Source organism: Molothrus ater, chromosome 19 (assembly GCF_012460135.2).
Source record: "Molothrus ater isolate BHLD 08-10-18 breed brown headed cowbird chromosome 19, BPBGC_Mater_1.1, whole genome shotgun sequence".
Taxonomy (NCBI): Eukaryota; Metazoa; Chordata; class Aves; order Passeriformes; family Icteridae; genus Molothrus; species Molothrus ater.
In genome coordinates, this window is record NC_050496.2 from 5,071,557 (window position 1) to 5,098,399 (window position 26,843).

The window sequence follows — 26,843 nt, forward strand, 5'->3', positions numbered from 1 at the left end:
CACTGGTGTAAGGAGCAGAGCTGCAGTCACAGGAGGGGATGGCAGTGCAGGAGCAGCAGGCACTGACACCTGGCAGAAGTTCCTGCCTCTGGCCCCTGCCCTGCATCTGCTGCAGATGGAGGATAGTAGGGGGAGGAGGGATTTTTTATTTTATTAAAAAAAAAATCAGCAATAAAGAGGCAGAATATAGAGAAAATATTTATTGAGTGCAAGAGGAAGCCATCTGATCAAAGAACCTGCTCTGGATCTATCTTGGAAAGGCTGAAACAGCACCAATTCCAACAACCAGATAAATTAAAAAAGGCCTAGGTTAGTGCATGTGCATGGGGAAGGCCTGATTCCCTGGAGAGCAGATGATGGGCCAGGCTCTGCTCTTGGAGAACAGGATCATCTTTGGTTAAAATGCTTGGGAAACTCCCTGTTTAGGCATGAATCCCAAAGGGTCACGGAGTCCTTGATCGGGAGGAGACAAAATCCCAACCCCAGGCAAGAAGGGAGCAGGGAGGGAGGCAGCCTCATGCCCCTGGCACTTGCTCAGGAGAAATAAGTGCTTCTTGAAGGCACAGTAAAACCTCAGGGCTGGTGAAGGATCCCTGGAGCCAAGTTCAAAACTGACCCAGCTCCATCTGCAGTCATGGAGATTCCTGTGGACTTGGTTTACCCACATCCATCTTTGGCTGAAAGGTGTACAGCCCTTCCCCCTGTGAAATAAAAAGCCTGAAGAGGAGAAGGAGCTGGTGGTGGTGAGCTCTTCTTCAGAGTCCAAAAGAAAAAAGGAAATAAAAAAAAGAAATAAAGAAAACCACAAAAAAAGCCAAGGTTCATTGTGAGATCAAAGCAGGCTGGTGATGCTGCCAGGGGCCCAGGCAGCTGCTGCTTTGGTTGGAAGATCTAACGCAGAGCAGTGGCAGCTGCTGCTCCAGGCAGGCTCCTGACCTGCTCCCATGCAGCTGGAACACGCCAGGGAAAGCTTGCACTGCTTGCTGTCCCTGGCAGAGGCCAGGGAGCCTCCAGGGATCCTGCCCTGCACTGGGACATCAAACCCAGCAGGGTCTCAGCTCAGCCCAGCCCTGTGTGAGGGGAGCTGAAGATGAAGAAGTCTCAGACTTGTTCAGGAGAGTGGGAGTGCCTGTTCTTCCAGGCCTGCTCTTCTTTTGTGCTTACTGATGGAGCACAGGCTCCTTTATGGATCTTGTTGCCAGGTAAAAAGTCTTTTAAAAGGTACCCAACATCTTCTGCCCTGAAATCTCACCTGTCCACATCAGCTGTGTGAGGAATCCCAGCACAGTTCCCATCCCACACCTCCAGGAAGCTCCCAGCCCTTCTGTGTCCAGATGCTCCAGCTGGGAGATGTTCTGCAGTGGGTGGATCTGGGCCCTTGCAGCCTTCTACTGGAGCCTCTGGGGCTGAAGGATACAAGGTCCAAGGCAGAGCCCACCAGCATCATCAGAGGGTTCAAGAGGCCTTTGGATCAAGCCCTTAACTCATTGCTTCCAGTTATTCCTGTTTCCCAGCAGCCACAGCCCCTGTGTAGCCTCCACATTGAGCATAGATCTCATCCGCCTCCATTTTTTATAAAATAATAAAATACATTTATATATATTTATATATATACTATGAAAACTGTACAATGTTGTATGCCAAAAAAAAAAAAAAGCATCTGAGGCCATCAAGTAACGCAACACAAGTGAAAGGTTAGGCTTTGCTATTGTGGTACCAAATGTCAGCAGCAAAAGAATAGACACAAATAGGTGCAATAAGAAAGCACAGGTTACCCCAAAGCCCTACCTTGCAGCTCTCATAAAAACCCCCATACTGAACAAAACAACTCTAGTGAACAGGTGAGTCACCAGAGAGCTTGGAGCAAAAATGGAAATGGTGACCCTCTACAAATCATGGTTTTGACATCTGAGGTCCTCTCAAAACCGTGGAGCTGACAATAAAATCATTCCATTCCATTTACCTGGGGAGGCTGAAGCCATGGAGACACCCCAATTTCTGCCCTGGAGGATGAGCTTACCCACCCAGCTGTGCCAGAGCTCTGAGTGTGCTGGGCTCCAAAGGAGAAGTGCAGAGCCTGGAGTGCCTGAGAGGGTCTGTGCCTGCAGGAGGAGCTGCCCAGGCACCACCTGGGTGAAGCACCTTTGGGTTGTTCCATAAAATGCTGGCACTGATCCCAGAAGTCCTGCTGGTGCTTGGCCTCCCTGGCTCAGGCCTCGTAGAACTGCCTCTCCAGCTGCTGGCTCAGGGTCCCGCTGGCCATCACCGTGTGGCTCACAAACTCCTGGGTCAGGGTGCTGCTGGAGCTCTCCACGTGCTGGGTGGTCACCAGCATCCCGTCTGCAAGGGAAGGCACCACGGGTGGGGTCACAGGGAACAGGGTCTGCTCTGCCCCACAGCTCCAGGCAGGAGTTTTCCATCATAGGAAGTGGCATTTAGGGACCTCTCCACACCAAGTTGTCACAGACATATTTTATGAAAAATCCTTTCATTAGGACCTTTTCTCCTGAGAAGCTGAGAGGCCTCAGAAATGAAATGTAAACAATGGTTATCTGCTGCTGTGGAATGCACCAGGTGCATCTTTGATCGGTCTCATGTGGTTGTTTTTAATTAATGGCCAATCACAGTCAGCTGTCTCAGACTCTCTGATCAGTCACAAGATTTTATTATCATTCCTTTCTAGCCTTCTGAAGAAATCCTTTCTTCTATTCTTTTAGTATTGTTTTAATATATAATTTTCTTTTAATATAATAAATCAGCTTACTGAAACATGGAGTCAAGATTCTCATCTCTTCCCTCGTCCTGGGACCCCTGTGAACACCCCCACACCAAGTGACCCAGTGCTTTGCTATGTCAGTCAAGGGGATGGATCTCCTGACAGCTCCTAAGCTCTCTGTGTAGCAGCATGAACCCATGAGCTCAAGTGGGATAACATGGGACAACTACTTTTATGGGAATAAAGATGTTTGTCCCACTGCTCTGTTTCTGTCTGCTCTGAAGAGATTGAATCTTGCAGGAAGAGCTATGATTTGGTCCCTAATGATAGTCCTGGAGGACTCTCAAATACAGCATTCCCTCCAGGACTGAGCAGCACGTGTGGAAATGGCTGCAGCTCTCCCTGGGGCAAAGCAGGGACACAGTGGAGGAAAAGGGCTGACCCTCTTCAATCCCACCTGATAAAAGCTGCCTCAGACCTTTGGACAAGCAGAATTACCCTTTGTTTCCTGTGGGTTGCAAAGCAACAATGAGCCCCTACCTGTGAAGTGGGGATCCAGAGAGGAATGGCTGATGCTGGTTTTGGTGGTGTATTCAGTGGGGAATTTGTAAACTTCTCTCATGTACTGCTGTCCTCCAAACTGGGAGAAAGCACCTGGGGAGAAGGAAAAGGGACAAGTCAGTCAAGAAATGGCAAAGAGCTTCCAACTCCTCAACACTGCGGAGTGAGCACCAGCAAGCTCAGGAATCTTCCCTCACCAGGCACAGCACTGGCCTTATGGAAAACTGTCTCCATGTCTTTCATGGAGCATGGAGTCACCACCAGAGCTGGAAAGTGACTGCAGGAGTTGTGCTCCCTGCTCTGAGAGGTTTCTCTTTGCACCTCCACAGACACAAGAGTACTGTACCTCTGTCCTGAGATTCAATGGTGATGAGGCCTTCTCTCTCTGGCCCAAAGCCTTGGGTGGTGTTGGCTTGCACTTTGAACTTGTATGGGACATTCTCACTCAGGTGGGGCACAGTCAGGGTGGTTTCCAGGTTGTCTCCTTCGACATAGATTGTCCTGGGCTCCCCTAATCCAGAGACACAGAGTGGTGAAGACAGACCAGAGTGATGGTCCCTCCAAACACACAACCCCTCAACTCTGCTGCCTCAGCTGTCCCTGAGCTTTACAACCCACAGGCTGCAGGACTGCACCCACTTCTACTGAGGGTTAAAACAACCCCATTTCACTGCAGTGGGGAACCTTAACAACCTCCATGGGATTTTGGCTGAGGTCCTTACTCTTCCCACCACATTTGTTAGCCCAGACCACATAATGGCACAAAGTGTCAGGAGCCACCAGCTCCCAGGCCTGGCATCAGCCTCATGCCCCCACTTTGTCTGCACACAACTCTTCTACTGGTCCCAGCCGAAATGCAGCAGATTGCTGCCTTAGCTGGAGGTGTCTGGTGCTCAGCACAAGGGAGCTGTGCTGACACTGTACCTCCTCCATGCAGCATCTCACAGGTGATCCTGTAGCCCAGGATGGGCCCATTGGGCTCGCGGGGCCTCTCCCAGCTGAGGTGCAGAGAATCTGGGCTGAGGGCCGTGAAAACCAGGGGTCCAGGGGCACAGGGGGTGCTCAGGGTGAAGGGGGTACCTGCCAAAGCACAGGGGACACGTCAGAATAACAGCAAAGGGAACCTGGGAGGGATCTGAACAGAGCATTTATGGAATGAGCTGGAAGGGCTCAGCTTCCTGGACAAAGAGTGTGAAGTGAGTGTGTGGGGAAGAAGGTCCTGGTCCCAAACTGAGAGGAAGGAAAAGAGAGGTGAGGATGTGCCAGGAGCCAGGACATCCCTCTGGCTGTCCTGAGCAGCCAAGACCCCTGCAGGGGTCTCAGAGACTCTGGCACAGAGCCCAAAAATGCCTGTGGTTTTGACTATGACCCATGGAGCAAATTACCAACCTTAGATGAAGATCTGCAAGCCATGACAAATTAAGTAGAATGATAGTGAATTTATCACAAGGTGAAAAAGTAGATTTTGGGGTTTTTAGAATGGGGATTCAGGGGGGCAAGATGGAGGGATCTGGGCATGTCCAGCCTTTCTCCTTCTTCTTCTTGGCCTCCATCTTCTACTGTGATGTTGGCACTTACAGATTGGTTTAGAGTAGAAGCTCCCTGTCTAACATAGGTGATAGGTATTGGGAAGTAATTGTAAACATTGTACACATAGTTTTTAGTATAAAGTCATAACACCGCCCCAGGGGCAGGCAGAGTGCCTGGAACTGTCCTGCTGGATGGACCTCAGCAGGGCAGGAGAAAGAATTTTATAGATAAGGTACAATAAACAACCTTGAGACTGAGAAATGAAGAGCCCTGACTCCTTCTTCAAGAGCCAGACTGGGAAAAGAGACTTTTGAACTCTTCTCGGGGTCACTCTGACCAGCGAGAGATCCTGACAAGGATGTGCAAAGAGGAAACAGCCAGGCCAGCACTGCAGACAGCAGCACAGCCATCAAAGCCACCCTCCTGTCCCCAGCAGCTCACCTGGCACGGGGCTGAGCGGGCTCTGCGGGTCCACCTGGGACTCGATGGTGATGACTCCCTCCCTCTCGGGGCCCCAGCCCTCCTCGCTCTGCGCCTTCACCTTGAAGATGTAGGAGTGGTTGGGCAGCAGGTCCTCCACCACCACCGAGTTCTGGCTGGGGTTGGGGATGGTGATCCTGTGCACCTCTCCTGGGACACACAGGGAAGAGATGTCAACAGCACGTTGCAGGCACAAAGACAGAGCTGCAACTTTCACCTAAACTCTCTCTCAAACAAACTGCATGCAAAGCCATCCAGGGTCCTTTCCCAACCACCTGCATCACACCTTGCCACCAGCAATGGGTAGTGCACGATGAGATGTCTCTCCAAAAAAGGATTGGGACAAAAATCATCTTCTTGAAAACTCAAAGAGTTTCAGACAAAAGAATTATATTTTCAGTAATACTGCCCTGAGATTCATGTAAAAATAATATATTTTCACTTCAATCCTTCTTCCCAGTCCCATGTGTTGAAAAAAAATTCATGTAAGTTGTTTGGGCTTATAGAGAGAATCAGTCAAAAGGGGTTTTTTTTTGGAGGAGAGATGATTCTACAAGCAACTCCAGGACTTGCTCTCCCTCTAGGAGAAACAGGGAATGAAAGCTATGAGGTAGCTGCAACATTTCCTCACAAAAAAAAAAAAAAAAAAAAAAAAAAAAAAAAAAAAAAAAAAAAAACTAGACAAGAAGCAGATTTAGGATCCTGAATCCCAGAATGGTTGAGGCTGGAAGGCACCTCTGGAGATCATCTGGTGCAATCCCCCTGGCTCAGAGCAGGGTCATCCAGAGCCAGAAGCCCCAGAGCAGCCTCTCCAGCCCTCAGCACTCGCACCCAGCCCCCGTGGCTCCCACTGACCTCCGCTGAGGAGCTGGTACTGCACGCTGTAGCCCTGCACCTCCTTGTCGCAGCGCGGCTCCTGCCAGCTCACCTTCAGCGACGTGGGGCCCAGGGCAGAGAACACCAGGCGGGTGGGGGTGTCAGGGATGCCCAGGGGCTTCCTGGAGTCTGAGGCAGAAAGGGAACTTCAGGCTGGAGGTTTTGGGGATTGGGGCTAAGGGGGCTGGGGGAGAGGAGGGGGTGGCACAGGCAAACATGGGATGGTCCTGATGGTTCAGGGAGGACATGGTGAGATGTCATCTCTGCAAGCTGACCTGTCATGAGGGGGACTGGCTGGCTCTGCACAGCCACAGGGATGTCCCACAGCCTCAGGGTGCCCAGCTTGGGTGGGACAAGTTAATGTAAGCAATGTGCCCCTGTGGCAGAGAGCCCAGAGAAGGGGCCTGGCGCTGGCTGTGACCTTCCTCATCCCTGAGCACCCTGTCCAGTCTGCCAGAAGCTTCACAGACTTCATCAGGTGCAGGTCAATTAAGACTGGCCCTAATCTACAGCTAAATCAGGCTTCATGATTCAGGCCTCATGTTCATGAGGCTTGGGACCACATCTGAGTGCTTCTCAGCTCATCTCACTGGGAGACAAGGCTCACAGAGAGAACAGCAGCCTCCCAGGTGACACTCAGGGACTGAAGCCCCTCGCTGACAGGGAGCTTGCAGAGGGACATCTCAAGGAGCACAAGTTCTCCCAAGAGCTCTCCAAAGGCCTGTGGAGTAAGACTGAGAACAAGAAGCTTGTTAGGAATTAAGAGAATGGGGACAATGGGGTGATCAGAGCATGGTGGCAGCAGTGGTGATGAATGTTAATCAGTCCAGGTGGGCTGAAACCTGCAATTCACCTGCAAATGGAAAGGTGATGTGATGGAGGTGCAGGCTGGGTCAGAAGGAAGATCAGCACAGCACACAGCAAGCCATGGAGAGGAGGTTTGGAGTGAGCAGTGGATGGCAGCAGCTCATGGGTGGATGGTGGCTGGGCTGTTATGGGATGTGTGGCTGGGAGGAAACACTGCACAGGCTGTACCTATGAACTTGCACATCCCTGTGGACCCATCAGTCATGATTATAGAGTCCCGACAGCCAATGCTGGGGTAGTAACCCTTCACCTTTGCCCTGCTCCTGAAACCCACGTCCCGGGGCCGGAGTGTCCTCCCAGCATCTTCCTGGATGGGAGGGAGGAGTGTCCCTGGGTAATCTACAGAAATGGTTCAAGAGGAAAGAGAAAAACACCATTGGAGATTTCAGAGCAGGTTCAGCCCAGGCTCCTGCACAGGTGACTTTTTAAGGCTCAGGTTTGAAGAATCTAAGCCACCTTCTGTCAGCACCAGCTGATTGACACACGTGGAGCTGAAAGGCAGCCACACTGCTGGATAGAGTGAGGAGAGGACCTGCTCTCCCTGAAGTGCCTCATGGTGTAAGGATAAGGATGGAGCTCTCTTCCCTGAGCACCCTGCCTTTGAGGGGTGGGACCCCTTTCCAAACTGGTCTGGAAGCAGAGAGGCCTTAGCAAAGCACCAAGACACCAGTGGTGGGGACATGACCTCCTAGACCTGCAGGTCACAGGCCACCTTGGCTGTGAGCACAGTCCTCACCCCATGAGGACTTTAGGGTGCAGGTCCAAAGACAGTCATGGGGATGGAAGGGAAGGGCAGGTCCCATCCCTGTGGTACTCACCATGCCCCATCTGCATTGTGGAGTAGTCTCTTGTCAGCGAGGAGCTGCCCATCACCCTGTGCTCCTGGTGCATGTGGGAGCTCAGCTGGTGGTAGCTGGTGTTGGCTGTCCTGGTCAGGGTGCCACTGCCACTGCCAGGGAAGGAGAAGTCCACCCGGCCATTCATCAAGTGCTCTGTGGAAGAGGGCACACCGTGAGGAACGTGGCTGTGGACAAAGCTGCTGCTCCCACTTTCCACGGGGAGGAAGCAGGAGGTGTCATGGTGCCCCCCCCCGCCTTGGCTGAATCCCAGGTTCAGCCACTCTGGAAGGTGATTCTGGAATGCTACATCTAGAACAAGCCACAATACCCAACATGAGACACAGAAAGAAAGAGATAAACAAAGACTTCTCCCTGCACCAGACACACCCATGGTGCCCAAGGTAACTCCAGACCTCGGCCCTGCTGGGGCACTGCCTTGTGGTTCTCGCCACATTCTCTCACATCTCCCCTTAGACGCAAGCGCTGGTTTATAATTTCAGATTTTAAAAGAAGGTGAAAGAAGGAAAACGGCTCTTTATGGAGGAGGTTCCTCCAGATCTCATTCTGGATCCCATCTCAGCTGGATCTGAAAAGCAAACTCCGTTCTGTTGTTCTGGTCCTTGACAAACAAATCCCCATCCCCTCCCAGCAGGCTAGGAGAGATCAGCCACCTATGAGAGAGCGATTTCTGTTTAACAGTCCAGCACACCTGCCCCAGAAGCTCAGGGCACTTAATTACTGTGAAGAGCTGCCCTTGGAGGTGGCACTTAGCAGGTATCATCTGAGTTTGCTCCTGCCTCGAAGGTCCAGCCTTTGGTAGAAGCAACTTGCTAGCAGGCTCCCAAGTCCGTGCCGAGATGGGGGTTACCTTGACACCCGTGTGAGCAGACACACCAGGACAAGGTTCTGAAGCAGATCACACCAACACGAGGGTGGGCACACAGGGGGAGGCAGGGGGCACAGAGCCCCTCCTCAGGCCCCTCGGCTCAAAGCAGGACGAGACAGGACACTCAGTGCTGTAACGGAGCCATCCTTCACCTGCTTGGGGCCGGGGCGTCGCGCTCCTCCTTGCAGTGCCAGGAGCCACAGCGCTGTCCTCCTCCTGGAGGAGCCCCTCGGTGTCCGAGGAGAGGCGGCTGCTGCCAGAGAGGCGGGGAATGGTTTCGGGTGGGAGCCTCCAGGTGATGCGGCGAAGGTCCAGGTCTTCCCCCAGCAACGGCACAAATTTCCACCTGGAGCCTTTTGGGACAACGCAAGCACCGGTGTTGGCACAGGCTGCAGGGGTCAGGGTGGGCCACCCACCACCTCTGTGCTGCTTGCTGGGAGAGGAAGGGACAAGCAGCAGTGGGGACGATGCCTGTTCACAGCCCATGTTCCAGGTGTGAGCTGAAGAGCTCAGGTGGTGCAGCCATCTGGTAGGTGGAGAGTGCTGGGAGCGTGACATGCAGGGGGTTCCTCAACCCCTGGGCTGTTTTCCAGCCCCGTGTCCCTCATGAGAAAAGGTGAGAGGCAAAGTCCCACCACATGCCTGTCCCTGCATGAAGAGTCTGCAACAATTGTCCTCTGCTCAGGAGAGGTTTCATCACTCCTTGATGTGCACTCAGGGTGGTCGGACTCCTGATGTTCCCATCACTCTTGGGTCTCAAAAGACCAGGGACTCACTCTTGGGTCCCAGGCCCTGGAGAACCCTCCAGAGAAGATCCTACAGACACACCTCATCACTTCACTTATGGCTCATATCCCAGCACAAGACCAGGGAGTCAGCCTCATTCAGCAAGTGAAGGGATGGAGTAAGAGAGGCCAGTGCCCTCCCAGCACTGCTGCATTCCCTCCTGTTGGCTTGGCCTAGACCCTGAGCATCCAGGGGACTCAGAGGTTTGTGCCTTTGCTGGTGCTTGTTTGCTGATGTCTCATGGTCCAGCCAAATGGCAACACAAAGGGAAGATGAGCAGGGAGGGCCATGAAAAGCTCCTCTCCCACCCCACACCGATTTCTCTTTGCCCCATGGCTACAATAAGGAGGCACTGGCCTCATTTACACTGTGACCAGCCAAGTGTTCCCATGGATGCAGCTACTGAGCTTTGCAAAGGCTGATTTCCACCATCTCCACAACTTGGATCTCCTGAGAGATGGAAAGGAGCAGTGAAGCTCATTGCTGAAAGCTGCTGTTAAGGAAAATGAATGTTAGAAATGACCTTTTCAAGCTCAGAGACACGAACCTGAATCATCAGAGACACTGGGCCTCTTGCTGCCAGCTGGAGAGCGGAGCACGTCCGTGCTGTACATCAGGTAGCTGTCATAGTCCTCACCTCCCTCTGCATCAATGATGGGGACATCAGGGATGATGGGGACTGCAGGAGAGGTGGAAAGTGCCATTAGACAAGCAGCAAAAAACCAGACAAGCAGCAAAAAAATGTACAATGCTCAGGCTGGCCCTCAGCATTCCCAGGATGGCTGGAGCAGCAGAGCAAACAGGAGGTGGGGAAGCAGTTGGGTGTCACAGACATCTTTTATGAAAAATCCTTTCCTTAGGATTTTTCCTCTTGAGAAGCTGAGAGGCCTCAGGAACAAAATGTAAACATTGATTATCTGCTGCTGAGGAATGCAACAGGTGGATCTTTAATTAGTCCATGTTAGTTGTTTCTAATTAATGGCCAATCACATCCCAGCTGGCTTGGACAGAGAGTCCAAGACACAAGCCTTTGTTATCATTCTTTTCTATTCTATTCTTAGCTAGCCTTCTGATAAAATCCTTTCTTCTATTGTTTTAGTATAGTTTTTATGTAATATATATCATAAAATAATAAATCAAGGCTTCTGAAACATGGAGTCAAATCCTCGTCTGTTCCCTCAGCGTGAGACCCCTGTGAACACCGTCACAGCTGGGGTGATGGGGAGCTCTCCCCAGCACTGCTCCTGCCCCTGTGGCCCCTGCCCAGGCTGGCACTCACTGGACATGGGGCGCTTGGGCTGCGTGGCGAGGTTGATGGTGGCTTCTCTCTGGGGCCCCCAGCCCGCGCCGTTCCTGGCCTTCACCATGTAGCGGTAGGGCTGCGACTCGCGCAGGTTCTCGATCAGCACCACGCGCTTCTTGGGCTCTTCAACCAGCACCTTCTTCAGGGGCCCAATGGGCACTGCAAGGCATGAGCATGCCTGTCACCCACCAGGCACAGAGGACCCCACAACACCCCACATTTTGGTGTCAGGATACAGCCTGGCTCTGGGAAAAAGTGCAGCAGCTCTTTGGGCTGCTCACAACAAGCAGCATGAGCTCAGGGTAATTCCCAAATCCAATGCGGAAGTCAACCTACAGGAGAACACTTCTGTTGCTGGTGTGTCACAAATAACTCCTTCCCGGCACCCCACCCCTTCATCTAGACCTTTGAACTAAGTTTATGGAATGGGACAAAAAACAACATAAAACACTATATAAGTGAACAGAACAGAGATTTTTGGCATTTGCATAATTAAACCCTGACTGGTGGTTTTTCTGTGCTCTTTCCATCAAGAAGTGACCCATCCAAACCCCAGTTCTCAAAAGAATCATGCTGGAGCTGTTCTGGCTCTGCTGCTGCTGTTTGGGACCGGCCCAGCCTGCATGAAGTGTCCTCCAGCCCCTCAGCCTAGCTGGACTGTCCCATCCAAAAACCAGCTCTTACCATTATCCTCATTGACAAGGCCATAGCTGACTTCATAGGCTGTTATCACCCCGTTGGTCTCTGCAGGCTCACCCCAGCTCAGCTGGGTCACGGTGGAAGACACAACATTGAAAGCCAAGCGCCCGGGCTCGCTGGGCACTGGGGAGGCAAAAGCAAAGGGTGCCCATCACTGTGAGTCAGGAACCCAGAGCTCCCCAGATCACAGCTGGGCTGTAGTGGGAGACACTCAGTGCTTGGCCCTGAGAACACCAGAAGCTCAGGGCTGGAGCCCTGCCCCCAGTGCTGGGTGCATGTCAGGACCCAGGACATCCCTCTGGCTGTCCAGGACGGCCAGGACCCCTGCCAGGGGTCTCAGAGACTCTGGCACAGAGCCCAAAATGCCTGTGGTTTTGATTGTGACCCGTGGAGCAAATTACCAACCTTAGATGAAGGTCAGCAAGCCACAACAGTTTAGGTAGAATAATAGTGAAGTTATCACGGGGCAGAAAAGTAGATTTTGGGGTTTTTGGTATGGGGGTTCAGGAGGCAAGATGAAGGGAACTGGGCATATCTAGCCTTTCTCCTTCTTCTTGGCCTCCATCTTCTGCTGTGATGTTGGCACTTACAGATTAGTCTAGAGTAGAAACTCTCTGTCTAACATAGGTGATAGGTATTGGAAAGTAATTGTAAACATTGTATATGAAATTTTTAGTATAAAGACATAACACTGCCCTGGGGGCAGGCAGAGTGCCTGGAACTGTCCTGCTGGATGGACCTCGGCAGGGCAGGAGAAAATTTTTTATAGATAAGGTACAATAAGCAACCTTGAGACTGAGAAATGAAAAGTTCTGACTCTTTCTTCAAGCACTGGGCTGGGAAAAGAGACTTTTGAACTTTTCTTGGAGTCATTCTGATAAGGTAGAGATCCCAACAGGTGCAGAGGGACAAACCTGCTCCCACATGCAGGGCAGGAAGGTGTGGGGTCACTCACCCTCCTCCAGCGTGCGGCAGCGGATGATGTCTGAGTAAGTCCCTTCTCCCACGGCGTTGTAGGCACAGACTTGCATCTCATAGTCGGAAAAGGGGTAAAGGTTGGTCAGCTCTGCTGATGGGGTTTTGACATCAATGAGATGGGCTTCTGACTCAGGGTCTCCCTGCATCCAGTATTTCACCTGGCAAAGCAAGTGCAAGCCATGATTCCTTCTGAACCTCACATGATGGGTGAGAAATTCCTTGTCTCTTACTAAATCAGCTCTGGGAATCGTGGTGTGCCATTCCTCTGAAATGGGAGGCCAGGACAGTCTGGGCACTTCGTGATAAGTGATGGAACTGGAGATGAACCCACCAGGAATCTTTCTTGCATATCCCTCATCCACCAGCAATGGTCCCTCAAGGATGGAGGGGACCAGGAGTGGTGAACTTGCTCCCTCTTTTGGGTGTGCACTTGGACCCCTTTGGTACAAATGTCTATGTGAAACACCTGCAGTAGGGGACCCACACTCTTCCCTGGGATCCACTCACCCCTTACCTTGTACCCCAGGGGTTTTCCTGGTGGAGGAAACCAGTTGAAGCTGATTTCCCTGGAGCTGAGGGCACGGGCATCAGGATTAAGTGGTGCACTCAGGCGGCCTTTGGGGGACTGGGGGACCTGGGCCAAGCCAGTCATCAAGGGGACACCATCCACCAGCTCTGCAGACAAGGAAGTTTACATCAGTGTCAGTCCTCCCCCTTGGATGAAAAAGAAGGAAGCGTGCCTCTCTCAGCACTGCCCTGCCATGCTGTGATAAATACATTATTTATGTTATTGACCCCCTTGATGACTGTTTTGTCCAGCCACAGGAACCACCATGCACCATTCATGGAAAATCCTACCTCTCCATTATCTTTATGGCTTTTCATTCAATATCCCAAGGAAATGAATTAAGAATCCATTCTATTTCCTTTACCGAGGGAGATGATCCATCTTCTCCCCACCCACTGACTATTCCCACTCGTGCCTCTAGAGGGGGACCCAAATCTACCAGCTGGAGCTGGAGGGGCCCTGCTGCGGCTTTTTGGGCGAGGATGGAACTCTGTGCACCGCATCGGGGTGGGCTGGTCTGGGGAGGAGGTCCCACAGCAGCCACTGCCACTGCCCGGCTGCAGCCCCTACCTGGGTCAGCAATGGTCACCGTGGTCTGGGGGTAGCGACCAATCTTGGCGCCGTACTTGGGGTGCAGGAGGTCGATAGCAAATTGCTTGAGCTGGCAGTTGTTGAGGAGGGTGTCTATCTCTGTCAGCTCCAGCAAGGGCACCTGCACCTCCTTTCGGGTCTCCCCAGGCTGGAAGACCAGCTCACCCTCCGTGAAGAGGTAGTCCTGGAGGAGAAGGAAGAGGTGTGCTCAGGGTGAGGCTGGGTGGGGCTCTGAGCAACCAGGTCTTGTGGAAGGTCTCCCTGCCCATGGCAGGGGTTGGAATGAGATGGTCTAAGGTCCCTTCCAATACAAACTGTTCTAGGATTACAGCTTGCAGTATCCATGAGGAGATCCCCAAAGAGCTTCCCCTCATCCCCCAGTCAATCCTCATTTGCCTCCCAGTGCCCACAGCTCCAGGGGCAGCTGGTACCCTCTGCCTCAGGCACAGACATCCTCTCAGGTCCTCCCTCCCCGAGGGAGCAAAGGATGGAGAAAAAAGTTTACCCTTGTGCTGACCTCAAGCCTTGGGTCCCCTCTGTGCCAGCCATGTGCTGATAACTCCTTTTCTGCACCCCCAGGGCTGGCCTTTTCCCAGCCCTCAATTCCCCCTCCCTCCTGCCTGCCAAGGCCAGGAGCTCCATGCTTACCCTGCCGTTCTTGGCCGTGAGATCCCGGGTCCTGTAGGTGACCTGGGATTTCCCGTTGTCGATGATCTCCCTGAGGACAGGGATCTTGGCCAGCTTGTCAAAGCGGCTGTGGGAATAGGCTGGCTGCAGGAATGTGATGAGGCTGCTGGCTGGAGAGGGCAGGAGAGAAGGAATGTGTAGAGAAAATACACAAAGAATCACATCCCAAACAGGTGTCCTCCTCCTTGAACAGAGTTCCAGTCACCCACGGGTGTGAACTGTGCATGAAATATCATTGCATGGGCTGGAGACTTCCCCACTTCCCATTTGTGCTCCCTGCTCTTAACAGCCAGGTGGGAAGGAGAGGGAGTGCTGGGCACAATAACATCAAAGAGGTCCTGCGTCATGCCAGCACTCAGTGAACTGGAGCAGCAGAGGAATGTGGTCAGCCCTTAATCTGTCATGGAATTGGCATCTAAACTGGTGATAGTCAAACGTTTCTGTCAGCAGGGAAGATCACCCTCCTTTGGAAGCATTAAAGCAGGCTCCAGTTTAGACTCAGGTGGCTTCAGGAAGGAGTCCCAAGGAAGTCTGCTCTTGGCACAGGGGTGCTCAGATATACAGACTGTGCCCTTACAGACCACGTCAGTCTGGACAAGGACACTCAGACACAGACACCTCACAGGGGACACTCAGACACAGACACCTCACACACTCACAGCCCCTCACCTTGCTCCTTGATGATGGTGATGTTAACAACCCTACGCCCAATCTTTGCGATGCCATTGGGGACCTCGATGGCCTCCACCTGCAGCTGCTTCTCATCATCATCATCGTCCCTGATGAAGAGTGGGACACGGACGTCCACCAGCTCCACGGCCTCTTGGAACTCCACCATTCCCTGAGCATCTGGGGGAAAAGACAAGGGTGAGAGGTGGGAAACAACCCCCATACCCAGCCAGGAGCCTGTGCCAGGCTCTGCTCCCTACCTTGGTCTGAGGTCACAGTGTAATAACCCGGTGCAACCTTCAGGTCATTGAAGGCCTCGTGGGAAACGTGTTTTTCCACAGTTTTGATGATGTCTGGCTTGGCTGAGTAAGGGGCAGTGAGCACTGTGTCCACAATGGTGTGATCCTGCCTGGGAGCGGGGAGGGAAAGGCAGGTGAGAGCTGAGACCAGGCAAATTCATCTCACACAGCAGCTGGGGGGCCAGTGAGTGTGTGGGGCACTCAGTCACCCCACACATGCCTGTGCAAAGAGGGAGAAGCAGCACCAGAGAGCTGCAAATTCCTCTTACCTTTTCCCAGAATTAGGCTGTAACCTGGGGGAATAAAAAAACCAAAACCAAATCAGAGTGACTAACACCTTTGGAGAGACAAAGTGCTGTGTGAATCACAGCCCTGTGCAGGTCTGAGCTGCAGCACTGCCCTGCGGGTGCCAACCCATCCCACAGAGCCCCAGCACATGTTCCCTCCTGCCCAGCTGCTCTCTCCTGCCCTGGGTTTCCCAACACACCAAGGAACATGCCCACAGGGGAGACCACATCTGGATCAGGCTGTGGGGAGGAGATACCACTCCCTGCTCAGCACTGGCATCCCCAAATTCCTCCCAGCCTGCACCAGGCACTCCTAAGCTGCACCAGGCTGAAACTTTGGGAGCCAGTGGAAATTCTCCCATTGAGCACCCTGCGACCAGGGTTCCCGTTGCTCCAGAGCCAAACTCAGCTGAGATCTCCTGGGGGAACCCTGTCCTGCAGGAGTCTCTCCCCCTCTGACTCACCTGAACTTGGTCTGCTGGACCTTGTGGCAGCCAGGAATGTGCTTGAAGACCTCATTCAGCTGCAAGGAGCAAGAGGGACAAGATTCACAGTGTATCCCTCACTGAACAGGATGTGCTCAGTGAGCAGATGCTGCTGCCTCCACACATAGGAGCCCTCCGACCACCCCAGGCCCTCCTCCCTCATCCTCCCACACCAGGTTTCATCCCAGGACATGGCAAGAGGCTGCAACTGAAGCCAAACAGGACCTTCAGATCACATGTCCCAAAGCAAACCCAGAATCTCCACGAGATGCTTTGCCAATTCTTACAATCGTGACCTCAAAAATTGTGCTTTCTCACAAAAGAAGAAGAACTGCTCCTTCCTTTGCGTAGCTGTGGGTTCCCAGGGAAGGGGCACTGCCCAGCCCCCTGTGTGGCTGTCCCCAAGGCCACCCCGAGCCCCCCTTGTGCCCAGGCTCCTACGTTCTCCTCCACTTCCTTGCGCAGCTGCTCGAACTCCCGCGTGTCCGGTTTCATCAGGTTCTGCGTGAAAAGCCGGGCCAGCCTCAGGGACAGCCCGTAGGGAACTGGAAAGAGAAATTCCCAAATCCAACTCCGTCCTTCTCGGTCAGAGACACACCCCAGGGAGAAGCTGGAGGCTGGGGACACTCACCGAGCTCCTTGGGGCTGGTGGCAGCGGGGGAGGCGATGCCCTGCCTGTGGACATTGTTGTGGATCCTCCAGCGCACCGTGTCCCGGCCCTGGAGGGAGCCGCTGCGCACCAGGGGCGTGTCCAGGTGCTCGGAGGACATGAGGCTGTGCCGCAGCATGTAGTGGTCCTCCTTGAAGCCAACCGTGCGACCTGCAGAGCCAGGGGCGGGTTAGAGCCGGGGCACACCGGGACACACCACAGGTTCTGTGCTGGGGGATGCTGAGGGTTCCACCAGGCCGAGGGGTTGGGATGTCAGCAGGGGAGAGGGAGGGAGGAGAAAGGGATGCTCAGGGGTGGGGAGAACACATCTCACCAGCTGAGCATTACATGTAAGGGAGAGCCAGCAGTGGGACTCCCAGCAGGGCAGCCCAGGTGTTGGGTTTTTTAGCTTTTATCGAGATTGGGTAACTGAGAGGTGTTTGAAGAGATTTTATTCTATTATCAGTCTCGATGAAGGGTGAGACATAAGAGATGTAAAACTCAATGCCATTCTATCAGAAGCTAATTTCTTAGTTATAATACTTTATAAATGTTTTTCAACCCATTAACTTTAACTATACAATGTTGCTATTACTTCTAACACCAATCACTTATATTTTTACTCCACATAATCTTACTCCAATCTTTCACAGACCTAATTTCTAAAATATTTTGTCTTTTTATAAAGACATTTTGAAACTTATTTCTAGTTCAATCTCTCCCTCAACAATGTCATCTCTATTCCATAACCTTCCTAACTCAACACACCTTATCTCAGTATTTGCATGCAGATATATTTTGAAAATTCTTTACAAATCCATTTCTCACAACAGGGTGTGGGGCAGGGAAGAAGCTCCAGGACTCCTTGGCTCAGGCTCTCTGCTAGGAGCCTTCTCCCTGATCCACCTCTCCAGCTCAGAGGGGAGGGATGCTCACCCCAGCACACCCCAAACCCAGGGAGGGAGCGCACCCCCGAGCCCTTCCCCAGGACCCAGGGCTGGTACCTCGTGCACAGCAAGGAAGCAGGGCCAGGCAAGCCTAGAAAACAAATGGCCAGAGACACAATCACTTTGTGGCCAAGGACAAAACCCCCCAAGCCTCCATCAGGGAGGATCCACATCAGCAGGGATGTGTGAGCAGCGGGTGGAGGGGGCTCTCAAGCTGATTTTAGCTAGATGGGGGAAATCTGGCTAAAATTTCACCAGCAGCTCATGCTAGCAACAGCAGAGGGTTGGATACCATGGGGCCATCTGCTGTGAACCTGGCCATGCTGGAGGCTGGGTGAGTTCTGGAAATTTGTCATGTTTTTGGCCATATTTGGTTCTCCCCCTGGGCTGGGGAAGCCAGCTGAGACACTCACCTTGCAGCAGGCACAGAACTTCCAGCAGAGCAGGAGCAGCAGCCCCAGGAGCAGGATGAGGAAGATGAGCAGTGGGATGAGCCAGAGGAAGCTCGCAGGTGGGCACTCTGCAAGTGACAGCAGCAATGTCACCTCCAGGCATCAGCCCCGTGTGGGATGTGCAGGGAGGGAGGGAGCAGGGAGGGGAAAGGCTGGAGCCCAGCTCTCTGAGGGATGCTGCAGCCCAGTTAACCTTGGCAATGCCTCACAATGAGAAATGCTGTTCAGGGAGGGCTATCACACCTCTGTCACACCCAGCCAGACCAAAGGGCTGCAGCACCTTGCAGCAATCCCTGCCCATGGCAGCAGGGGAAAGGCTCTGATCTGTAAAAGTCTCTCTGAGGTTGATTCGTTCCACCCCTTGCATGGGACAGACAGTGTCACCCACCCGTGGCACTCAGCAAGGTGGGCAGGGAGGTGCTGCCTGCAGCTGACCCTGCCCAGGGGCACAGCAAAGGGGCAAAGCAGGGGTTGGAGGCACTGTGGAGGTGGTCAGTCTGATCCAGATCCCAGGCTGGACATCCCCTGCTGGACATCCCCACGCTGGACATGCCCTGCTCACCTTTATTCTTCTGCACACGGACAGTGGTGTTGGGGAGGACACTGGGGTCTCCCTCCAGCGTGTAGTGGTAGGTGCAGTCATCATCCTCATCCTGGAAGGAGCAGTACTCACCAGCCTCCTCTGTGGGGACAGGGGACATGGGTGTGAGGTCACCAGGGCCAGGAAAGCCTTGGGGAGCAGCCCTGAGCGCACAGCCACACGGAGCAGGGCATGCAGGACACACCACACATGGCTGTGCCCTGCTCTGCTTCTCACGGTACCTTTCTTCAGCTCCTCCACCATCTGGATCTGGAGGTGGCAGGAGCTGCAGTTCCCTTTCAGGTTGCCCGTCCCCCAGGTCTGGCAGCGGACACAGTCCCGGATGCTCTCACACACAGCCTGGAAGCCCTGGGCAGAGGGGGTGGGGTGGTCAGGGACACCCCCAGGAGTGGGGGAGGACACAGCCTCTGAAGGGCAGAGCTGGAGAGGCAGCTCCTTATCCCAGAGTCAGAGCAAGGTCCAGGTCAAAAAAAGACGTCACTGACAACAAGCAACTCATGAAGGATTTATAAGTCCAGTTGGCTCAAAATCTCTTACACCAACAGCCTGCATTTGAGCAGCAATTAGATCTTCTCCAAGGGTTTCAGTGGCCTTTCCAAAACGTGATCAAGCCAGCTTTCTCCATCCTACTGTGGGATTAGCCCATGTTTGTCAATGGGGAAATTGAATGTGTTCAAGGCCAGTTTGGGTGGGGCCCTGAGCAACTCGATCCAGTGGAAGGTGTCCCCGCCCATGGCAGGAGAGGCAATGAGATAAACTTGAAGGTCCCTTCCAATCCAAACCAGTCTGTGATTCAATGACATGAGGTTTTTCCCAGTCTTTAGGCAAATCAGAACAAGCCACAAGCTGAGCCTCAAACCAGGGTGCAGATAAACACAGACAGACTCTCAACAGCTGCTGCTGGTGAACAGCAGGGCAAAGAAAGCCTGTGGCTGCAAAGCAGCTCCCAGGCCATACCTTTCTGGCCACAGGACAGGTGAGACAAACTCTTGCTCAAGATTTTGCTCCTAACTGAGATGTGCCTTCATCTCTGCTTTGCCTTTCTTCCCTGGAAGCTCTGTGTGGGAATAAATGATGAACGCAGAGGGACTCACCAGGGAGTAGCTGATTTCACAGGTGGAGCTGGTGTACAGCGAAGCCATGTCACAGATGCATCTGCCACACTCACACCTGCCGTGGTTATTGCAGATGCCCTGGGAGGGAAGAGGTGACAGCCTGAGAGTGGCACTGGGAGTCAGCAAGGCCCCTCAGTGCCCCAGAGATGCCAGCACAGGGGCAGCCCTGCCTGGGGAGGGGGCGCAGGACCTACCCCCCGGCTGTCGATGCAGGTGTCGTTGCTGGTGGGGCATTCACAGCCCGGGCCCTCCCAGCCGCTCTCGCACACGCAGGCGCCCCTGGAGCACCGGCCACGATCTGCGGGGAGAGCAGCGATTGCCGGGGCTCCAGGGCTGGGCCATTCCCCCAGCCCTGTCCGGGGCTGCCCTGCTTTCTTTGGGGTGCACAGGGACTGCAAAGGGGCTGCACAGCATCCTCCCTGTGCTTCTGCAAGCGCAGGGTCCCTGCAGACCATCACTGTGATATTTTCTGAAAAATCCCTTCACCAGGATTACTTCCTGGGAAGCTGAGAAGCTTCAGCTTGTCCCTGTTTTGCTGCTTTGGAATGTGATTTGGAGATTGTTTACACAGTATGTGAATTGTTTTAATTTAATGGCCAATCATGGTCCAGCTGTGTCGAGGCTCTGAGGAGTCACGAGTTTTTATTATTCATTCTTGTTAAGCTTTCTGATGTGTCCTTTCTCTTTCTTTAGTAGAGTTTTAGCATAGCATTCTTTAATATAATATAATAAAATAATAAATCAGCCTTCTGAGAACATGGAGTCAGATTCCTCATCTCTCACCTCATCCTCGGGACCCTCACAACACCACACTGGTCACTCAACCCCCCCGTGCCAGTGCCACCGGTCCAGGACACCCTGTCTGTGCCCCCAGGCCCAGCACATCCATCCATCCATCCATCCCCAGCCCTCTGGGGGGGCTCTGGGGGGCTCTCACCGTTGCAGAGGAAGCCGGAGGTGCGCGGGCACTGCAGGACATCGAACTCGCAGAAGGCGCCGTCGAAGCGCAGGCTCTGTCCCTCGGAGTAGCACTGGCACTTGCCGCACAGGCACTCGCCCCTCCCCGAGCACGGCTCCGCGTCCCCGGGCCGGACGCAGCCCTCGTTGCTGGGGGAGGACGCTGGGGAGCAGTCGCACGTGTCCCCTCGCCTGGGGACAGAGATGGTGCTGAGAGAGGCCGAGCAGAGCGCAGCACAGCAGATCCTGGGCAGGGTGCCCGCAGTGTGTCCCCGGCAGGGGGGGGCTCTGGACACGGTCCTTACCAGCCCGGGTGGCAGATGCACTGTCCGCACACAAAGTTCCCGTGGAAGCTACACTTGGGCGAGTCCAGCTCTTGTTGCTGGAAGTGAAGAGAGAAACGGCGTTGCTGAATGGGCCCAGCTGCCCCCAAGACCATTTCAGGAATCAGAAAGGCAGATGCAAAGACAAAGTTTTGCCCTGAAGAGCAAGCTCTACCATGGGACATCACATCGAGCTGGGAACAGGCAGTGATGGAGATCTTGGCCAGGCTGAGCATCACTGAGGGGTCGAGCAGGACCCGCATGCATCAGCCAACACATTCCCACCCTGGGCTGGCAGGAGGAGGACCCCTCTGTGCATGACCCCACCTGTTCACAGGGACACACGTCGCAGACCACAGCAGTTGACACCGTGAGGCTGTCGCTCAGGGACGTGGGTTTCACGTGGATGACTCCGTGCCGGTCCCTCTCGGGGAGGCTGCACACGTGCTGCCCTCCAACGTACTCCAGAGCCTTCACGTGCATGTGGAACTTGCTCTGAAGGAAGGGACACACTGCAGGGATGAGCCAGCTCTGCTGGACCACATCCCAGCTGGACACGGAGAGCTCATCCCTCACAGGTTCCTTCCCTCTGCTGCCATCCGAGGACTTACCACTTTTCCACGGGTGATGTGGAAGGAGCCCGATTCTGTCTTTTCAAATTCTGGGGAGGTGAACTCTGTCTTCAGGGCTCTGGGGGTGAAGTCAGCCCGGATGTCCATCTTGGAGCGGATGCGCTGGGCACCAGAGCATAAACACAACGTTGATTTTCAGCAGTACCTGTGACCTGCCCCATGGCCTGCTCCAGAGGGGCCACATCTGCCCTCTGCCTGCTCTCCTGCCCAGGAGGTGCCCAGCCCCTGCCCTCCCTGTGAGCCAGAGAGCACCGTTACCTCAAAGGCTGTGCGGAGCAACTCCACGATGTTGGAAGAGTCTTCCTGGAGCACCCCGATCTCAGAGATGGGGAAATACTTGTGCAGCTTCTGCAGAGAGACAGGAGCTCCCTGAGCCAAGGCCTTGAGAACCCTCCTCTATCACAGGAGTGGGCTCTGCTTTGAGACCTCCAAATGTCCCTTCCAACCTAAATTACTCTCCAGCTCTGTGCCTCCATTGCTTTACAAGAAGCAGAAACCAACACAAGGAGACATCTGGAAGCCCGGATTCCTATATCCAGTAATACACCTTGAGACCCCCCACAACCTAGAGCAGCCCCCCAACACAGTGTGCCACCCTCCCAAATACCAAGGTGTTGGTTGAGCACTTGGAGACAAGCGATGGGAGAACACTTTCTCCTCAGAGCTGAGCTGAGACAGAGGCCCTGGAGGAAAGGCAATCCCTCGTGTCATCACTGCCGTGTTCTCCTCACCTCATAGTAGCTGTAGGAGTGGTTGGTGACAGCGAAGATGGGGATGATGTTGTGCTGGCCCAGGAGGCGCACGAGGGTGGGCACTGAAGGATAGTCCTGCTTGGTGTCGTACACGTAGGTGCCGTGGCTGTCCAGGTGGCACTGCTCGTCGTTCCTCGCCAGGATCCCTGCCAGGACGTTGGTACCATCAGCTTCATAGTGAAAGGCAGACTCGGTGGAGAACACGAGCAGGTGAGTGCTGTCCTTTCTCCAGCCAATCTTATCCTGCAGCCAGGGAAGGGGAGAAGGAACCTTTATCTCTGTGCTTCCCAAACCCCTGCACAGCACTTGCAGCCCTTGGCAAGCCAGCACTGACAGGAGCTGGAATACCCAAGGGACAAGGCACCACCTGCACCTGGCAGCCATCACAACCAGCCACGTGTCCCCAGGAATCCCAGCACCGACCCACACCCCAAAGCACGGGGTGTCTCCCACCCAGCAGCTCAGTGCCAGGCACATGTGTGTACAGGGGGCAAGCCCACACCTCCCTGGACGTGTCTGGAGCCGTGCTCATCCCTCAGCCAAGCAGCCAAGCCCAAGTGGGCTCTTTTCCAGGGAGCAGAGTTTCATCACCGCAGGCGTGGAGGGGGACAGAGCAAAGAGCACACACAGGGCTCCCAGCAAGGAGACAAACAGCAGGACACATATTCTAAGGCTTAGGGAGAATTGGGAATGCAAAACAGCTTGGCACTGGGAGCATGTGGCTGGGAGGGCAAGAACCAACTGTAGCTGAGCCAGGGCTCCTTGGCTGCCCTGTCAGGTGCCCGGTGCACAACTCTTCTGCTCATCAGTGGGCATCAGGAAGAGCCACTCTGTTGTAGTGTGTTTTTATACTTTGTAATACTTTGAAGTAGTTTTGTTTTGTATCCCCGTATTTTTCCCAAATGGTTTATCCCAGACTGTACCCCCCTTCCTTTACCTGTGTAATCTCTCTCCCTGGATGAGATCGTCCCCAAACCTCCACCCTGGCTCTCTGTCAATCACTCAGCATCCCATCCCTCCCATCTAGAAGCTTCGGTCCAGGATGTTGAGTGCTTAGCCAGAGGCCAGGGGTCAGGCCCCCAAGCCTTGCCCCATACTCTGTCCTAAATGTCTATCCCCCACTACCCATCCCTTAGGGTCACTCATTGGTTAGTAAAACGTTATCTACTTTTGGTTTCCACCTCCCTTTAAATGTAACCTTGGCATATCTCCCGGGGTTCTCAGCAGGAGCCCCCTAAGGTGCAGGAGTTCCCCAGAGCCCCTGAATAAAACCTTGGATTAACCCCTGCTAAGAGTCGGCCCTTTATCTTCTACTGATGTCTCTGGTGTCTCTTCTGCTGCAAAGGTGACCAGCCCAGGTGCCCTCAGTACCCTTGGGGCACGGGCTGAGGGTTCCTGAGAGGCTCACAGAGGGACAGAGACACCACTTCTTAAAAACACAGCCCTGGCCACCCTCACCTTGCACACAGCTGTCTGCAGGATGGCATCGAAGCCGCCCTCGGGGGCATCCAGGTTGCCGGAGATGCGCTCCTTGCGCAGCTCCTGGCTGAAGTGGTTGATGTTGCTGGTCAGGCGGATGACGTTCTTGAAGGAGAACGGGGAGTCGGCGTTGTGCCAGGGCTCACGCAGCCTGGGACAGATGGAACCAGGGATCTCGTGTGGGCCAGGAGCCAAGGGATGCCGGGGTGCAAGGAGAGGAAATGTGGGGAGAATCCCTCAAGGGAAGTCATGGAGCTGAGCAGCTCAGCCACCAGCACAGAGAGGGAGAAGGGATGAGGGCAGAGATAGAGGAGAAGACAAGATGAGTTGGTTGTGGCAGAACAGGGAAGGTGTGAAAGCAGAGGATGACACTGCTGGCATTGTCACAGTGCTACAGCAAGCCCTGAGGGATGGGGAGACCAGGGAGGACACCAGCAGTGAAAGTAGGGAGATGGATGGAGGCTCTTGCACTGCTCACTGAAAGCCACAGAGAACCAGATGGCACCTTCCACTCCCTCTACTCCCACCTCAGGGGCCCATGGGGCTCACTCACTTTTCAGGTCTCATGTCTGTCTGAGGGGATGAGACTTTGTCCACAAACTTGCCGAATCCAATGGTGTAATTGGAAGTCAGGGCTTGCAGGAAGTCCGCTGGGAGGAGGGGAAAGGAAGGGGGACACACATAAATAAAGAGATGCCTGTGAGCTCCCTGCTCCAGGGAAAGAAGTCATTTTGTGGGCATCTTCTCTGCTGGTGGGTTCTTTGATAAGATTCCCAAACTGTCATCTTTTATAGGGCAGAAACCTACACCCCCTTTGGAGCCCCAAAACTGGAGCTCCTGCTATAGCTTCCAGCAGGTTCAGGATGCCAGAGGCCCTGCACAGACCAGTTCTGAGGGGCACCAGCTGGGCTGGAAGGGGAGAGCACGTGAGGATCCCTGCAGGACCAGAGGGACATCCCCACACAGGACTGCAGAGAGATAATGAGAAGCTCTAATTAAAACAAACCCCTCTCGGGCCATTGCCAGCTGCATCCCCCTCTCTGGTGCTGGCAGAGGACTCGCAGCCACAGGCAGGAACGAGCTGCCTGCCTTCATCAGCACAGAGCAGGCTCCCCTCTTCTCCCAGCTCTGCCCTCACCTAGGTTATGCCCCATGCTTTTGAGGTTGTCCAGATCATCAGACATGGAGTAGGAGAAGTCCATGAGGATGTAGAGATCCACAGGGCTCTCCTTGGGCTGGAAGACATCCATGTAGAAGCTCATCTCCTCGCCAGCCCGCAGCCGCATGTACATGGCCTGGGGGGACACCTGGGTCCTCTGCAGGGACATGTTGATGCTGGAATTCTGTGAAGGAGAGTGACATGGAGGGGATGGACTCCATCTCCAGCATGAGTGCAATGAGGAGGAGGCAAGGAGCAGGGAGATGTGTGGGAAGTACAAAGGCAGGGATGAGCACGTCCCCCTCCTCATGTACTGTCCAACAGCCTCCCCCACAGCTACTCGTGTCCAGCCAGGCACCTTCTCCAGAGGGATGTGAGCACTTTGCTTACATCTGCTGTGTCTGCAAAGGCAGCCCAGCCTGGACCAGGGCCAGCGACCCACAGGTCCACCAGCTGGCCAAGGCATTGCTTTTGAGTAGATCCTACATAAATAGCGATCTAGGCTTTGTGTTCTGCCTGCTGAGGAGCCTAGAGAAGGCTGAAGGAGCCCTCAGGAGAGGCTGAGCACGGGTTGTGTGTCCCCAGCACGCACCTTCAGTGTCCTCATCTCTCCCTGGGTGTACACGATGCTGGCCTCCCCGCAGCCGGAGCGCAGCAGGTTCTCCCGCAGGTCACAGCGCGGCTCCTCGAAGCTCTGCCAGGGAGCAAGAGCAGCATCAGAGACACAGAAACCACCAGATCCACTGGGAAAGGGGGAAACACACAGGGCAGGAAGCAGGGTCTTGTGCCTAGAGCATTATGAGCCTTCGAGAGCAGGAGAGGGGCAGAGAGATGGGTTCTGTGAGAGATGTTCTCACACAGAACCACCAGCTGAAATGTGACTACCAGTGAGTCACTGGATTGTGTGAGATAAATCTCTCCCTCCATCCCTTGCACACACTGTTTCTGGTGCACTGTCATTTTCTGATAAACTCCTGTATTACTGCAATTCTGCCCTGGACGGCGCTCCCTCCCTCCCACCCCATGTTCCACACCAAAAGGAAATCCACATTGCAGCCTTTCCCATCCAGAAGAGAAGCTGGATCCAGCAGCTGCCTCTGCTCTTGTGTCCCTGTCCCACTGAGGGCGGTGGGATCCCTTCCTCAGCAGGGTGGGAAGAGGAGCCCCAGGCTGCCCTGCAAGGTCTCACCTCATCAGTGCAGAAGGAGCAGTCCTTGTCCACCCGGATGCACTCGGTGCAGCTCTTTGCCCGGGACAGCACACAGCGGTTGTCTGCCAGGAAAGATCAGGGCATCAGGGATGGGGAGAACAAAGGGAGCTGTGGGAAAAAGGCTGATCCCATGGAAAAATGAAGGTTTTGCCTGGTTAGTGGAAACTGGCTGCAAAACAGCAGTGGGGTAGCATGGGAGGGTTCCCAAAACTGGGGAGATGGAAAACAGCAGGAAAAACCCACAGCAGGTGCTCTCCACATGAAGACTGGTGTTTCTGGAGGCAGGACAGGTACACACAGTCCCCAAGGGGAGGTGGCAGACAGGGCTGCCATGGCTCCACTCACTTTTGCTCCATTGGCAGACACTGGTCGTGCAGAGCAGGGACAGGAGGAGCAGCCTGGCACACGCCCGTAGCAGCACATTCATCCTCTTCCTCCTGAAATAAAGGGATTGCTGCAT

General features: G+C 54.0%; 1 protein-coding gene across 1 annotated transcript; it reads right to left on the bottom strand.

The window, feature by feature from the left end:
- Positions 1-185: 185 nt before the first annotated feature.
- Positions 186-26,843, bottom strand: ITGB4 (integrin subunit beta 4). Its single transcript, XM_036394823.2, has 39 exons — positions 26,729-26,843; positions 26,363-26,445; positions 25,766-25,867; positions 25,153-25,357; positions 24,568-24,664; positions 23,994-24,165; positions 22,515-22,778; positions 22,042-22,131; positions 21,763-21,885; positions 21,479-21,646; positions 21,134-21,210; positions 20,809-21,020; positions 20,066-20,169; positions 19,851-19,949; positions 18,978-19,104; positions 18,718-18,837; positions 18,117-18,223; positions 17,761-17,794; positions 16,739-16,927; positions 16,549-16,652; positions 16,087-16,145; positions 15,605-15,628; positions 15,297-15,445; positions 15,037-15,216; positions 14,329-14,477; positions 13,660-13,864; positions 13,036-13,196; positions 12,499-12,679; positions 11,529-11,666; positions 10,821-11,003; positions 10,089-10,220; positions 7,849-8,022; positions 7,199-7,369; positions 6,143-6,292; positions 5,249-5,437; positions 4,202-4,357; positions 3,624-3,788; positions 3,257-3,370; positions 186-2,340 (listed from the first exon to the last, which is right to left on the bottom strand). Exons 1-39 carry the CDS (start codon positions 26,841-26,843, stop codon positions 2,210-2,212), a joined length of 5,403 nt encoding a protein of 1,800 aa, XP_036250716.1. The 3' UTR covers positions 186-2,209.

Coding starts and splice junctions, on each gene's coding strand:
- ITGB4 (XM_036394823.2), bottom strand. CDS start 26,843: ATGCAGCAATCCCTTTATTTCAGGAGGAAGAGGATGAATGTGCTGCTA. Junction 18,224..18,717: donor CCGTGTGCAGAAGAATAAAG/GTGAGCAGGGCA, acceptor TGTCACTTGCAG/AGTGCCCACCTGCGAGCTTC. Junction 12,680..13,035: donor GAAAACCCCTGGGGTACAAG/GTAAGGGGTGAG, acceptor TTGCTTTGCCAG/GTGAAATACTGGATGCAGGG.